General features: G+C 40.2%; 1 protein-coding gene across 7 annotated transcripts in view; it reads left to right on the top strand.

The window, feature by feature from the left end:
- Window positions 1-16,844, top strand: part of DIDO1 (death inducer-obliterator 1) — a 286,952-nt gene that overhangs the window by 243,729 nt on the left and 26,379 nt on the right. For all 7 annotated transcript variants that reach the window (XM_029613326.1, XM_029613323.1, XM_029613325.1 and 4 more), the window contains 3 exons: window positions 5,502-6,000; window positions 14,684-14,843; window positions 16,454-16,570. In XM_029613326.1, the coding sequence (XP_029469186.1) occupies window positions 5,502-6,000; window positions 14,684-14,843; window positions 16,454-16,570 (776 nt within the window). The remainder of the gene's footprint in view (window positions 1-5,501; window positions 6,001-14,683; window positions 14,844-16,453; window positions 16,571-16,844) is intronic.

Here is a 16,844-nt window from a genome sequence, read left to right on the forward strand (position 1 = left end):
CCTCACAGGATGATGCAGCTTAAGAACAGAATAATACAATCTCATCTGCTTATTTGCAGAAGGGTTGCCAAGTTCTGCATGCACACTCTGAGGGCTCAGACTTCCTTTGGGACTGAGGCTAAGGCTTTTGCTCCAGAGGAAATTTGTAAGGTTTTCCTTACTCTTTAACCAACTATTTGGAATTCTATGCCCCCACACCTGCGCCAAGAACACTGCGCACAAACCTTTAAAAAAAAAACCACCTAAAAACTTGGCTTTTCTCACAATCCTTCACTTAACCCTGCCACCTTCCAACTCACAGTTCCTCCCATAGCCCTCTATTTCTCCCCCCCCCCCCCCACCACCCCTTCAACCCCTCAACTATTCTAACCTTCACCTGGAATTCATTCAAGTAATTTGCCCCACGATTCTTTATTTTGGACATACTGTACATATTGTAAATGTGTTTCTTATTTCCAAATACTGTTCATTTATTTTCATAACATCTTATTTTGTAAAAAAAATTGTTAAACCTCTTTGTTGTAACCACTCCTCTTTGGTTACATGACTCTGCTATGCTAGTCCTTTCTCCCCAGTTTAGCTCCCTTATGTTAATTGTAACTTCTTTTTTCCAAAGTTATTGGTTACCCTCGTTTAATGTAAACCGATGTGATATTCCCATGAATGTCGGCATAGAAAAGTTTTAAATAAATTAAAAAAACTACTGCTGGATGCACAAGCCAAGTAAGATACGGCTTTTGGAGAGATAACAGTTCCAGAGATGGTTTTCAAGGGTGATGTGTCAGATGAACTGAATCAAATCACTGTGAACCTGGAAGATGTAGTAGGCCAAATTGACAAACTAAGGAGTAGCAAATCACCTGGACCGGATGGTATACACCCCAGGAATCTGAAGGAACTCAAAAATGAAATTTCAGATCTTGTAGTTAAAATTTGTAACCTATCATTAAAATCATCCATTGTACCTGAAGACTGGAGGGAGGCCAGTGCAGCCCTAATATTTAAAAAGGGCTCAAGGGGCGATCCGGGTAACTATAGAGCAGTGAGCCTGACTTCAGTGCCAGGAAAAATAGTGGAAAATATTCTAAAGATCAAAATCACAGAGCAAATAGAAAGACATGGTTTAATGGAACACAGTCAGTATGGATTTACCCAAGAAAAGTCTTGCCTCACAAATCTTTATTTTTTTTTTTTTTTTTTGAAGGGGTAAATAAGCATGTGGATAAAGGTGAACTGGTAGATGTAATGTAATTGGATTTTCAGAAGGCGTTTGACAAAGTCCCTCATGAGAGGCTTCTAAGAAAACTAAAAAGTCATGGGATAGGAGGCGATGGCCTTTCGTGGATTACAAACTGGTTAAAAGACAAGAAACAGTAGGATTAAATGGTCAATTTTCTCAGTGAAAAAGGGTAAACAGTGGTGTGCCTCAGGGATCTGTACTTGGACCGGTGCTTTTCAATATATATATAAATGATCTGGAAAGGAATACGACGAATGAGGTAATCAAATTTGCAGATGATACAAAATTATTCAGAGTAGTTAATCACAAGTGGATTGTGATAAATTGCAGGAGGACCTTGGAAGATTGGACATCCAAATGGCAGATGAAATTTAATGTGGACAAGTGCAAGGTGATGCTTATAGGGGAAAATAACCTATGCTGTAGTTACACGATGTTAGATTCCATATTAGGAGCTACCACCTAGGAAAAAGATCTAGGCATCATAGTGGATAATACAGCTTGTTATGCTGCAGCAGTCAAAAAAGCAAACAATGTTAGGAATTATTAGAAAGGGAATGGTGAATAAAATGGAAAATGTCATAATGCCTCTGTATCGCTCCATGGTGAGCCCGCACCTTCAGTACTGAGTACAATTCTGGTCACCGCATCTCAAAAAAGGTATAGCTGCTTTGGAAAAGGTACAGAAAAGGGTGACCAAAATGATAAAGGGGATGAAACAGCTCCCCTAATAGGAATGGCTGAAGAGATTAGGGCTGTTCAGCTTTGAGAAGAGACGGCTGAGGGGGGATATGATAGAGGTCTTTAAAATCACGAAAGGTCTAGAATGGGTTAATGTGAATCGGTTATTTACTCTTTCAGATAGTAGAAGGACTAGGGGGCACTCCATGAAGTTAGTAAGTAGCACATTTAAAACTAATCAGAGAAAATTCTTTTTCATTCAACGCACAATTGAGCTCTGGAATTTGCTGCCAGGGGATGTAGTTAGTGCAGTTAGTGCAGCTGGGTTGAAAAAAGGTTTAGGTAAGTTCTTGGAGGAGAAGCCAGTTATCTGCTATTAATTAAGTTGACTTAGAAAATAGCCACTGCTATTAATTGCATCAGTAGCATGGGATCTTCTTAGTTTTTGGGTACTTGCCAGGTTCTTATGGCCTGGATTGGCCACTGTTGGAAACAGGATGCTGGGCTTGATGGACCCCTTTTCTGACCCAGTATGGCAGGTTCTTTACAGCAATAACAGCCATGCATATTTAGGATGAGTCTATGAAATATGCACAGCAGAATGGTATAGTTACTGTTCATTCTTCTTGTCAGAACAGCTCCTGCTCTTCAAGTTGTGTGGGAATCATCTATGGATTGCAATCTTCATCACGGATGTTTCTGTCTGTGCTTTGGTGGAGCCCCTTCCTTCTTGCTGAGCCAATCCATTGTTGGTTTTACTTTGTGCTTAGGATCGTTGTCCTGCTGCAGTGTAGGTTTTCTCCCCAGTCCCAGGTCTGTGGCAGACTGGAGCAAGTTTTCTTTCAGGATCTGTCTATACTTTGAACCATCCATTTTTTCCTTTGTCTTCATAAACCCCCGCCCCCCCCCCCCCCCCCCCCCCCCCGTTCCTGCTGCTTCAAAGCATCCGTAGAACATAATGCTGCCACCAATGTGTTTATTTTACGCCACTCACTCACTTAGTATTGTGCCCAAAAAGTTTCACTTTAGTCTGATCAGACCACAAAACCTTCTCCCACATTCTTGCAGTGTTCCCTTCTACACACCCCATCATATGGCATTTCCCTAGCAGTGGCTTCCTTCAACACCCTCTCATGCAAGTCATGTTTGTGGAATTATCTTGAAATTGTTGAACAGTCAACATTTTCCCAGTCTTGGCCAGACTTCTCTATAGTTCTTTTGAAATAATCTTAGACTTCACAGGGACTTTGCGCAGCAGATTCCTTAACCCATGGTTGTTGACTTTGGAGGGCAGTGTCTTGAGGGTGTCAAAACTTTACAGCGATGGACCCGACATTCCCCCGAGGGATATTCAAACATATTGAAATTTTCTTATAGCCTTCTCCCAATCTGGACCTCTGAATAATGTTATCCTGGAATTTTCGGCAGCTATTTTTTTGGCATGTTTTGACCTATGCTTCAAATTCACTTTATACAACACAAACATCTTGATTCTTTAAACAGGAATATTCTGATCAGCTCAGCTACCGTGACTAGACACAGGTGGTCTCTCTTTAATTTATTATGGGCCTTGTTAAGGCTATTTTTTGAACTGGAGCTAATTTTGGTTTTCTGTGAGAACGGGTGTGAAGACTTATGCAATCAAGACTTTTTTTTTTAATTCTTATTTACTGTACTTTGAAATATTTCTATAATTTATTTCACAATGAAAATGCAAAGGATATTGTGTAGATCAGGGAAACGCCTACTCTAATGCATTTTGATTTGTATTTTATAGACAGTAGAATGTGAGCAATGTAGAAGGGAGTGAAGACTTTTGCAAGACACTATGTAGAATAATTATCAGAAAAACTTTGTTATTTTTACTGGAAATATATCATTTTATTATAATTGTCTACTTGTTTATTTACTGTTTGTGTTTTATAGTTTTTATTTTTTATGGCTGTGAAATTGTAATCCACATTGAACAGTTTGGATTATGTGTAATAGAAGTTGTTTTAAATAAATAAACAGGAGAAAAATCAGTGGGAAAAATGACTCCTTTCTTTTCCCCACTGAATTTTCTCCTATACTTAATATATACTTTATAAAACTTTATGGATCACTTGGTGCATATGACTCTAGATGATTTATTTATTTATGTGCTTTTATTTACCGATGTTTGGAGCTGGCCTTCACAACAGTTTACAGTAGGAACAGTACATATAATGTTATGCAGGTGAAACAATAAAACATAGGAACGTTTAACAAGAAAAAAACCTAATCACGTTTAACAATTGTAAGGTATAAAAGTGTAATTGATTGTAGTTTGTAATCACTGTAGAGGGTTATAAATAAGAGGTACATGAAGATTATAAAGGGTGGGGTTGGTAGTGGGTTCAGAAATTGGTAGAGGGTTGAATGAATTAATGATTTACAACATAACATGCATAAAATTTGCATCACAAAACAAAATATAGTTAGATCATGAACAACACATTTAACAGGTAATACACCTTGCAAACTCAAATTGGACAGACCTGTTTTTGTTCATTATAATAAACACTGCCATATTCATGAGTAAAATAAACTGAAAATGAAGATACCTATATATATGTTAATCGTTTTTGAGATCTTTGAAAGAGGTGCTATATTCAAATGTTTTGCTGAAATCTGGTGCAACTACACATCCTGAAAGTTTTTTGTTTAGGTTATTTACAGCATTAGCCCGCACAGGCTCAGCATAGTACCAGTAAGCTTCCGAAGGGCCATTTTTGCTCTTATTTCTGTTGCTTTGTTCCAACAAATTGGATAGGTTGGACTAATCCAGGGATAGGCAACTCCAGTCCTGGAGTATCACAAACAGGTCTAGTTTTCAGGATATCCACAGTGAATATATATGAGATGTATACGCACACAAATATATCTTATAATTCATTATGGAAATCCTGAAAATCAGACCAGTGTGTGGCAATTCAGGAGCAGAGTTACCTACCCCAAAACTAACCTTTCCAATTCACTTCCCTCTTTCTATCAGTGCATTTCTCTCCTTGCTTATACCCACGTGGAGCTCTGTGGAATAGCAGCCACACATGCTGTCGTCCAGATAACATTAGCTGGAAGTGTCAGCATATTAAGTCAGGCTTGAGTAGTTTCTGTGCTTTCTAGATGCATAGCTTGAAAAGCCATGGATGGGCAAAAATAAAGGTAACAAACCAGTAATGTCACAGTTGGTGTCTTCTGGTGTGCATCTAAATTCTAACTATAATCGGTAGAACATCAGTTTCTTATTTCTTAATATGATCATTTTCAAATAATTTCTCTGCTGAGTCAGAGTTGAACTACCCGATATTTTAGTAGAAATGATGCAAATAGAAAATAACATTTTCCATATTTTTTTTAACTTGTTATCTCTTAATTAGAAGATGGTTAGAATCCCAAATGTTAATCTACTATATAGATATCACAGGTTTTGAGATGATTAAAAAAAAAAAAGACATTCTCCCAAATACATCCCCACCACCTGATTTTATAAGTGATAATTTTTTTTTATTGTATGTTAGTAGCACTGTTTTAATTGTATATCCATTTGTTTTAATAGCTGAGAGAGAAGAGCCAATGGAGTCTGAGAACAAGCAAGTAGAACTAACACCAGTTCCCTTAAAGAAGGTGGTTACATCTACTTCAGCTCCTGCTATTAAAAGTATATCTTCCCTGCCAAGAATTCCCATGCTGAAGAAGCCCTCACCATCGTCAAGTGCTGCACCTACTAAACAACCAAGCAAACTGCCTATGGACCCTTCTAAAGCACCAATCCCTAAGAAATCCCCCTGGTTGTCTGCCAGTTCATCCGCATCAAAGAATCTTTTGGCTCCAAAGCAGTCCATACCACCCTCTTCTGCTACAGTCTATGGTCCTAAAAAGATGGCTGTGTCTTCTAGTTTTTCTGGAATAACCAAGAAAGCAGTAGGTCCTTCCCCAGCAAATGCTGCTTCCATCAACACTCAAGTAAAACCAGCAGTCAGTCCCAACCAGCCCTTACCAAATTCTCAAATACGGCAAAATATCCGCCGATCCCTCAAAGAGATTTTATGGAAAAGGTGGGCATTTCATGAGGTTTATTTTACTAGTTAAAAATTCCATGATGCAACAGAAAATATTGTATATGAAACTGGAGATCTAATTATTACTATTGTGTAACATTTCTCACATTTTTGGGCTACCACAAAAAGTCTGTGGCCAGTCAAGGCAAATAATTTTAGCAATTTCATGGTATATAACTGTGTAAAGCCTGCAGATCAAGCTTTCTTCCTTGTAAGGGCAGGCAATAAAAATAGCCATGTTCACAGCCCTTGGGAAAGGGAGACTAGGCACCAGCAGAGCAATAGCTAGTAGCTAGATTTGGGATGCCTATGTACCATGTTCCAGAGAAAGCTGTGATTTGACTTCTAGCCAAGGAGTAGCTGGACTACATAGCAGGAGCAGGTAAAACAAAATAGTGGGTGTGGAGGGGGAAGGGAGCGGGGAAGAGAAGAAGGAAGACAGTAATTTCCAGTGAAGCCACATGGTATACCATAGCCTCACTAGACTAGGAAGACGTTTTCCTAGAAGCCTCTCATGAGGAACTTTGTCAAAGTAAGAAGTCATGGGATAGGTGGTAATGTCCTTTCGTGGATTACAAACTGGCTAAAAGACAGGAAACTGAGAGTAGGATTAAATGGTCAGTTTTCTCAGTGGAAGGGAGGGGGCAGTGGAGTGCCTCAGGGATCTGTATTGGGACCTGTACTTTTTCAATATATTTATAAATTATCTGGAAAAAAAATACAAGTGAGGTAATCAAATTTGCAGATGATACAAAATTGTTCAGAATAGTTAAATCACAAGCAGACTGATAAATTGCAGGAAGACCTGAGACTGGAAAACTGGGCATCCAAATGGCAGATGAAATTTAATGTGGATAAGTGCAAGGTGATGCGTATCGGGAAAAACAACCTATGCTATAGTTACACAATGTTAGGTTCCATACTGGGAGCTACCACCCAAGACAGGGATCTAGGCGTCATAGTGGATAATAACATTGAAATCATTGATTCAGTGTGCTGCGGCAGTCAAAAAAGTAAACAATGTTGGGAATTATTAGAAAGGGAATGGTGAATAAAACAGAAAATGTCATAATGCCTCTATCGCTCCATGGTGAAGACTGCACCTTGAATATAGTTGCGATGGAGAAGGTACAGAGAAGGGCGACTAAAATGATAAAGGGAATGGAACAGCTCCCCTATGAGGAAAGACCAAAGAGTTTAGGACTTTTCAGCTTGGAAAAGAGACAGCTGAGGGGGGATATGATAGAGGTGTTTTAAAATCATAAGGTCTAGAACGGGTTAATGTGAATCAGTTATTTACTCTATCGGACAATAGAAAGACTAGGGGGTACTCCATGAAGTTATCATGGGGCACATTTAAAACTAATCGGAGAAAGTTCTTTTTCAGTCAACGCACAATTAAACTATGGAATTTGTTGCCAGAGGATGTGGTTAGTGCAGTTAGTGTAGCTAGGTTTAAAAAAGGAATGGATAACTTCTTGGTGGAAAAGTCTATTACCTGCTACTAATTAAGTTGACTTAGAAAATAGCCACTGCTATTACTAGCATCAGTAGCACAGGACAGACTTAGTTTGGATACATGCCAGGTTCTTATGGCCTGGATTGGCCACTGTTGGAAACAGGATACTGGGCTTGATGGACCCTTGGTCTGACCCAGTATGGCATGTTCTTATGCTTTCTACTTGAGTTGAAAGCCCAAAGAACAGGAGAGTTATTGAGCAAAATAAAGCTAAACTAAGGGTCTGAGTGTCCTATTCAGCTGCTATCCAGCTGAGAACATTGGCCAGATAAACATCTGGCTAGACTGGGATATTCAGTGAAGCGGCTGTACCACAATATATCCCACTGTCTAATAGCCATCTAAATTTATCTGGTTAACTTTAGACCTGCTCAACTCTCAATTTTTGGCAACAGATTCTCCGACAGTACATAAGAACATGCCATACTGGGTCAGACCAAGCCCAGCATCCTTTTTCCAACAGTGGCCAATCCAGGCCATAAGAACCTGGCAAGTACCCAAAAACTAAGTCTATTCCATGTTAGTGTTGCTAGTAATAGTTATTGGTTATTGATGGCATGGTGTGGTCCTAAATTAAGCATTATCTCATTTTGCCCAGTAGCAGCCTGGAATGTAGAAAGAAAATTTAGCTTTTTTTTGATTTGGCAGTTTCCTTCAGGTCCTGCTTCTCTATTTGGTTATGGCACCATTCCTTATTATCTTGCTAGACTAGATGTATGGGTTTATGCCACCCTGCCAGCAGATGAAGACAAGAGAACACAACTTTTCCCATAGTGGTACAGCACAATGAATTGCTAATAATCTGTGCCACCAGCAGATGGTGACATGCTGCTCTGGTACAGCTCTGGTTGAGTGAGTCCCAGGGGCTCCCTGCTGCCTTTGGGCTCTGAGCTAAGATATTGAGGATTGCAGGAGAGTCTCTCCCACAGAGTCCTTTGTCTCTTGCTTTTTCTGTCCCCTCCAGCCCTCTCCCCTTTTTTTGCCCTTTCCCTCTATAGTTTCCTTGGACTTCACGCCTCTGGAGGTAAGCAGCATAGCTGTGGCAGTATTATAAAGCTGTTTTTATGTTAAAAAAAAAAAAAATTGGCAGGTATAACTGCTACTGTGGTGGCTTTATCACTGGCTCCAGGGAGGGAGACATCAAACAGTTGCCTGTCTTCAATGGGCCAGTGCAGAGGAATTGGAATGAAAGCTCCAATGGGCCTCTGTGATTCTACCACCAACCTGCTTGGGGGGAGGGGTCGCTTTCAAGCAGCAACTATTAGAGTGCGGTGATAGCAGTTTTATTCTCCAGGCAATGGGATGAGTATGCCAGGCTGAGGCTGTTACTGGGGAATGCTTGAGCAAGTTCATTCTCAAGTAAGTCTGGCTCTTGCGCCTCCTATGATGCATTCTTCACCATAGTTGCTTCAGGTGTTCCTTCCCTGTGTGGTCAATGATAGCCTTAGAAGAGCAGATGTCCCACAGCAGCAGCAGATCAATTTTTGATGGGAACAGCCACCATCTTAGATCCCCGTGCATGTCCCAACTCAGCCACTGTTGATTTCTGAGAGATCTCAATTTAAGCCTTATAGTTCCTGAGGGAAAAAGATCAGGCCCTCTCAAGCAAGATAATTTTTATTGGGAATTTATGATGGCTATGTAGCAGGTGATTTGGCCATGTAGAAGGCCTCTGATGGGACAGCGTTGCTTCCTGAGCCATCCTTATCCTGGAGACTAGGTAATCTGCCCCCTCAAGCACCTTAGGTGTTTAGAGAAGTACTGAGTTTGGCATAGGGATGACCTTCTCCATATTCCCCTCTCGGTTTATGGGAGGGTGTGAAAGAGGAGGCGGAAGCTGAGAGTTCTTTGAAGGAGGAGGAGATATCTTCCAAGGATGAAAACTTCTGTAATCCGTATTTTTTTCAGAATCTGAATGTAGAATTCCAAAGCTGAGGAAAATCTGGAAAGGGACCCTATCCTCGAGGGGGTCAGGAAGCTGGCTAAGGCTTTCCCTTTTCACAAAGCACTGACATACATGATTTTAACTGAATGAGAGACTCAGAAAAGGGTCTCAAAGGAAGTAAGGCTATGAACAGGCTGTATCTTCTTCCAAATGATAGTGTGAACTTATTCAGAGTTCCTAGAGTGGACATTTTGGTTTTGGCCATAACCTCTAAGACGATTGTTCCTGTGGAAAGTGGCACTACCTATAAGGATGCACAAGATAGGAAGACTGAATATGTTCTGAAGCAAGCCTTTCCAAGAATAGGACCCCTAGGGACTTCTTGAGTTTGTAGAGTTTGCGGTTGCCTTTGGGAAATAGGGAAATAGTTTGGAGAGGCAATCCTTGATCAAGTTAAGTGAGTTTCATAGAAAGGGGTAGTCCATTCAAGGGGCTAAGAGGCCAAGGAACAAAAATATTGGGGCCTCGGGGACTCCTCGGTCCAATCGGTGGGGGTCTCTTCCTAGGTAGTCCCAGTAGCTGGCCGCCTTCTATTGGAAGTGGACTCACATCACATTGAACCAATGGGTTCTCTGTACAGTTCAGAAAGGATATTTTAGACTTCACCTTATCTCTTTGAGGTAATGGTAAAGGCCACACTGAAGAGTCTCCAGTTTCTGGAGGCGGTGGTTTTGATGCCAATTGCGGCAGAGAGGCAAGTTTGCTATTCCATTTATTTTGTAGTCTTGAAGAAAGTCTGATCTTTTTGACTCACTCTCAGTCTCAAAGGGATTAACATGTCTTCGGATACCCCATTTCCACACGGAAAATCTTCGCTTTGTCATTGTGGGGGGAGTTTCTCTTCTCTCAATCATTTAAGGGGACCCGACAGCCTCAGCCAAGGTAGTTCAAGTTTTGGAAGACTAGGTTGGGTGATCAGTTACACAAAGAAAATCTCTCACTTTCCCAATCTCTGGAGTATTTAGTGGCTTGATTTAATACCAAGGTAAGCAGAAACTTGACTCGGGGAAGGATAGCCAAGATTTTGGTGCAAGTGTAAGTATTTTGTTCTTGGAGGATTCCCAGATTATGGGATCACCTCTAACTTCTCAGGTCAATTGTAGCCACCTTGGAGCTGGTCCCATGTGCTAGAGCACATATGTGGTCCCTTCAGAGGTCCCGGTTTTCTTGATTGTCTTTGAGATTACAGGATTTGAAATTAGTCTTTCCCCCTCTTGCCTTCGATAAGGGAGAGCCTATTTGGATTCTGGTCATGTTGGACATCAGTCTGGGAGGCTGTGGGACCACTGTTGCAGCCAGGTGGCCTAGGACTGTACTGACCAGGATGCCTCCTCTTTGGACTAAACAGGTTGGAGATTAGGGCCATCAAGCTAGCTCTTGAGCATTTTCTGCCTCTGTTGAAGGGGGCAGCAGTTCAGGTCCTGTTGAACAATACTACGACAGTGGTGTATTTAGAGAGATAATTAAGAGTGCAGTGGTGGCCCAAGAGGCATGCCGCCTGTTCTATTGGGCAGTACACCATCTGTAACTTTCAGCTGCTCACATTGCAGGAATGGAAAATGTTCAGGCCAACTTCCTCAGCCGAAACTTGTTAGATTCTGGAGAGTGGGAGCTCAGCCAGGAGGCTTTTCAATTAATAGTAGACCGGTGGGGTGGTCTTCACGTATACATCATGGCAACTCACAGGAGTACCAAGACGAACAATTTCTTCAACCACAGGAAAGAACAAGATTCTAGCAAAATCAATGCTCTGATTTACCCTTTTCAAAGGACAAGCTGCTTTATGTGTTCCTTCTTTGGCCTCTCATAGACAGGACAGTAAGGAAGCTTGAGGATCACCAGTTGACTAATAATGGTAGCTCTGGACTGGCTAAGAATGCCATGGTATGCATATCTAATGAGGTTATCAGCTAGTGTTCCACTCTGTCTTCCTCTAGTCACTGTCTGTTATATCAGGCCAGTGTTAATGGATGATCCGGCTCCATTTTGTCTTGCGGCCTAGCTCGAAAGGTTTGGCTTACAAAGGAAGGGTTATTTAGCAGCAGTGATTTCTATCTACTCTGCTTAAGGCTCATAAGAACTCGACCTCTTTGGCATATGTTCAGATTTGGTATTTCTTTGAGGTCTGTTGTGGGGATCTTGTGTTGTGTCATGGCAGCTGGCCATTCCGATGGTAGCGATGTCCTGTTTTTAAGGGACAGATTTAAGGTACCTCTGTGGCTTCTCATCTGGATGTGGTGTGTTTCCCATGCAGGCTCAAGGAAATCTTTCTTGCAGGGCCATTGTTCCCCAGTGGGATCTTAATTTGGTGCTTAAATGTACTTCATAAGTTCTTCCTTTAAACCTCTGAGGATGCATCATTGAAGAATATGTCTAAAGGTGATGTTTTTTGTGGCCATTAGTTCAGTCAGACACATTTTGGAATTACAGGCCTTGCCATGCATAGACTATTTTGTTTTTGGCAGGAACTGTCTCACTTCACATAGTGCAACACCCTCACAAAAACAGTAGGTTTCACTGGTCAAAATTTTTACTTTTCAATTGTAACCACATATATAGCAATACTGATGTATTGTTTGTAGGACCCATACTCTATAAGTTTGTATTTCAATCAAACTCATTCTGGTTTATGGTCCATTTACTTTACTTAATTATTGGCTCATTTTTTAGATATTAATTTTGTTTATATATTTCAAAATTTTTCTTAAAACCAGACGACTTAAGCTGGCTCACTATCCCACGTATAGGTATTTCATCGGATAAATGGAGCAAATTAATTAGTATTTCGTTGTAATTCTTTGTAATCCTTAAGAAACAGTCCCAAATAACTAGTCATGAAACAAACTTCAAAGTAATACTCATCTGATGCAGCAAATAGTCCCGACACGATCGTGTTTTGGACCACTCTGTCCTGCTTCAGGGGGAAAGGGTGCACTCCAACCCTTAGCGACTCCAGTCAAATGCTGTTCATTCTCCAGGCATCTGTGGTTAACTAAACAGTTCACTTCACATAGTGCCATCCTTTTTGCCCAAGGTGATATCACGTTTTCATCTAAACCAGACAATCTCTCCTGCAATTTTTGAAAGAGGAATGTCTTTGCAAGGATAAATCTCTTCAGTTCTTGGTTGTTCACCAAGTTCTTCTCAGGTATCTGATGGTAACTAATTCCTTTAGGAAGTTCATTAGGCTTTTTATGTTGAGCGGCAGTCCTTGTAAGGGGAGGAAGTGTTCAATTCATCTGTTTCCTTCATCCTTCAGGTCATTCTCCTCAGGTTACTTGCTGAAGGGCAGCCAGGTCCCAAAGACACTTCATGTTCATTCAATGAGGGCTCAGGCTTTCTTGTGAACAGAGATAATGGTAGTTACCCTGGGAGAGATTTGTAAGGCGGCCACAGATGTGGCTTTCAGGGCAGGGGTTCTCAAGGCAGATCTATCTTGCCCATCTGTGTTTAGAATGGGCTTGAGTATTTCCCATGTGTCTGGGCTGGTCTAGCAAGATAAGGCAGAAGAAATTCAGTCTTGCCTATTAATTTCCTTTCCCCGAGGATTCAGGGTCTGCAGTTTGATCTTATAGAGAGCCTTTGAGTGGCAGAGACAGATCATGATCATGCTACTTCTTTAGTTAGGAGAACCCGAGGTGTCTTTGACTCTGTTATTTCTGGTTTTTGTTTCCCCCTTCTGTCCTGTTGGATTGTAGAGGGGGGTTTCTTGCAGGATTCTGTCATGTTCTGTTAAAAGAAATGTTAATAGTTTTCTAATAAGTGGTTGGTTTTACCTACTCCTTTGTTTTGTCACAGATGTATTGGCAACTCTCTGTGCTGTACCACTATTAATACAAATGTTGATGTCACTGGGAAAAGTTGTATTCTGCCCCCATCTGCTAGCAGGGTAGCATAAACCCAAGTCTGGACTGGTCTAGCAGGATTAAATGAAAGGAAATTAACAGGTAGGATCAAATTTCTCTACTTCATTTACAACTAGATGGATTCCCACCTCTCCCATCCCCCTTACCAATTTAATCTTTTACCTGTATTATAACCCTACTATTTCATCAGTATTTCTTGATAAGGGACCACAGACTATGACTTTCTTTGGAACTCGGTACGCATGCACTCAAAGTTTGATCATTTGTTATTGCTGTTGAATAAAGACTGAGATTCTTAACTCCAGCTGGTTCAAACAGCAGAAATCAGACTGGAGATCTACATACATGGTCAAGAAGTGTAACACAAGAAGTGAAAGTCAGAGTGTACTTGTTGCCTCACAAGTCTGATTTTTACAATTGAAATGTAACAAAAGGTAATGTCACCCTATATTTTATAAGATTGCCTTTTCCTCAGTCTTCATTTATAGTTCTTGTATGTTCTTATGACACTGAAAACTTTAAGGAAATTATAAAACAGAGTTACTACATATAGGAGAGAATAATAGCAGTGTGATTTAGTTACCAGTATTGCTGGTTTCTCTCTAACCATTATAGATGCATTTAAATTGGTGGGATAGAGCTGACTGGAACAGGATACATTGCCATTTACTGCTTCCCTTGCAAGTACTACATATTTAGGAAAATAGTCCAGAACATTCTGATCTTACTATTACACACACGTATGATTTAAAATATGCCTTCTGTGCTTATGTGTGCCCCTAATTTTAAGTGGGTACTTGAGCAAACTTATTTTGCATATCTTCCTTGGAACTTTGTTGGCTTTAACGTGTGCAGATAAGTGGATTTTAAAACATTCTCGTGTGAAGGACATTCCCAGTTTTACCAATTAGTCCAGATTGCCCAGTCCATCTTGAGATCATCCAGACCCCTCTGGTTCTTCAGTCTGCACTCCTCCTGGTTGACCCAGACCCCTCACCCAATCATTTTATGCCTAAACAGATTTCTGCAGGAGTAAACATGTGGCCGCCAGATTTAAAATATGGATTTATGCACATAAATTTTGGCCCTGCCCTGGAATGCACTTGACACCTCCTTGCTCCACCCCCTCCTCTTTTTTCTTTTTTTTTTTTTTTTAACTCATGCATGCGCATATATACACATAATTAGCAGTTTTTAAAATACGTGGTGCTCATGCATGGCCCATATAGTTGCCTTTTAACATGAGCAACACTTTTAAAATTCATCCCAAAGAGTGTACAGAGGACTTACACTTTCTGCAGTGCTGTGTTTTAGAATTCTGATGAATTTCCTTTGCTCTCTCCCTTCCAGAGTCAGCGATAGTGATGATCTGGTCATGACTGAGAATGAAGTGGGCAGGGTTGCCCTGAACATCGAAAAGGAGATGTTCAACTTGTTTCAAGATACAGATATGAGGTACAAGAAGAAGTATCGCCATCTCATGTTCAATCTGAAGGATCCTAAGAATCAGGTTGGTGTCTGACATTGTACATGTTTATTGACAGTCAGATTTTATGTACCACATTAAGCTCCTTTTTATTTTAGGCATTTGGTTTGTCAAATCTGAAAACCTACAGGCTCCAGATTCAGTGAAAATAATCCCAGTTCAGCACAGTAATGCTTTGACTTTCACACCCAGAGCATTGTTTTTTATTATGAAAAATTATGCACAATTTTAGTGTAAATCTCTGTTGGACAGAACTTAATAATCTCAGTCCAAGTATTTTTCTTGATGCACAAAAAAAAAGTCAACCCAATTTTCCAGTTCATTCACTTTGTGATTGTATGCAGCTTGTTAGCATATGAACCAGCACTACAGATTCCACAGCACTTAAAAAGTTTAAAAGCACTGCATGGGCACCTGGCATTGTGATATAAATTTGTTTAAAAGAAAGTTCTAATATACTGGAAGTGCATGTGTAATGTAATTGGTTTGCTTACATGTTACTGTTTCTCTCCAAGTTATTTACTCTCTCTTGTTTTAGGATAAGCAGTGTATGGATTTAGTCAGTCAGCTCTCCCTCTTCTGTGTGAAGGCAGTGAGCTTCCCTCAAGCCTTACATTGTTTTCTAAATGTTAAACAACATGACATACTTGAAATCCCCTTGCTACCAACTGCAAGTCTATGTAATATGCCATTACTAGGAATTCAGTGAGGGAAGCTCACTGGCTTCACACAGAAGAGGGAGAGCTGACTGACCAAATCCATACACTGCTTATCCTAAAACAACAGAGACTAAATGCCTTGGAGAGATACAGTAACATGTAAGCAAACCAATTATATATATATATATATATCTGCCTTTGCTACCTATGAACCCAATATGGGAATGGTGTGATTTACTGGCTTTTTATTGCTGCTAAATTGAAGATCCCATTGAGTTGAGCTAAAGAAATGAGGGAAGAATTTATGAAACAGAGCCTATTACTAAATGTTGTGTGGAAACAGGAATGGCCGGGACTATCCTGCTGGAATATATTTTTAGGGTTTCTTGTTGTCTGTGATGTGTTGACATGACATGAAGGGACATTAGGTATATCCTATCTATCCCCAAAAGTTGAATAGTAGACCTGGTAGATAGACTTTAAATGTATTATATTGTGTCATTTATTTTATAATTACTATTTTCCTAGCATGTAGCAGATGGACTCAGGACCAATGGGTATAGTGCACTCCTGATAGCAGTTGAAGATGGATCATATTTCAATCTGACGTCAGCCCTAGTACATATACCCCTGCAGGAAGTGCAGCTCTTCAGTATTTTCCGTCTCCATAGCAGTTAGGGACTCTATTCATGCTTGCACAGTGTTAGAGTAATTTTACCAGAGAGAACCAAAATAAGAAGAAATCTTACCTCTACAGACGAGCCCCGCTCTCCTGCGGTGACACCCATTGGGTTTGGCTTGTGTATCTTTCCTACTTTATTTTAATTTGTTATAATTGATTTATCTTGTTTATATATGACAATTTTATTGCTTGTATATATGTTTATTTGTACTTGATATGTTATATGTACATTCCCCTGAGCTGTATTTGAATGAACAGTGTAAAAATGCAATAAATAAATATTTGCTTTCTAGGGTCTCTTTCATCGTGTCCTTCGTGAAGAAATCTCATTGACAAAACTAGTAAGAATGAGGCCAGAGGAATTAATATCAAAAGAGCTGTCTGTATGGAAACAGAAAGAAACAAAATTGGTAAGTGTTATTGGAAGGGTTCTGAATTTTGGGTGCAACAACCTGCATTTTACGTGGTACGCCAGAGTACTACATAATGCTTATCTCTGATCTGTTAGACTGGGGCATGCACCTGGACAGGTGGTTTGCTGGATTACATAGAACATGATAGCAGATAAAAATCAAATACCTGCAATACCTGAATGTAATCCATTTTGAAGTGCCTGAAAGGTGATAGAAATAAAGTAAATGCAATTCCAAATAGCTCATACAGTCTGCCAATCCACAGCTGCAC

Source organism: Rhinatrema bivittatum, chromosome 8 (assembly GCF_901001135.1).
Source record: "Rhinatrema bivittatum chromosome 8, aRhiBiv1.1, whole genome shotgun sequence".
NCBI classification, from domain to species: Eukaryota; Metazoa; Chordata; class Amphibia; order Gymnophiona; family Rhinatrematidae; genus Rhinatrema; species Rhinatrema bivittatum.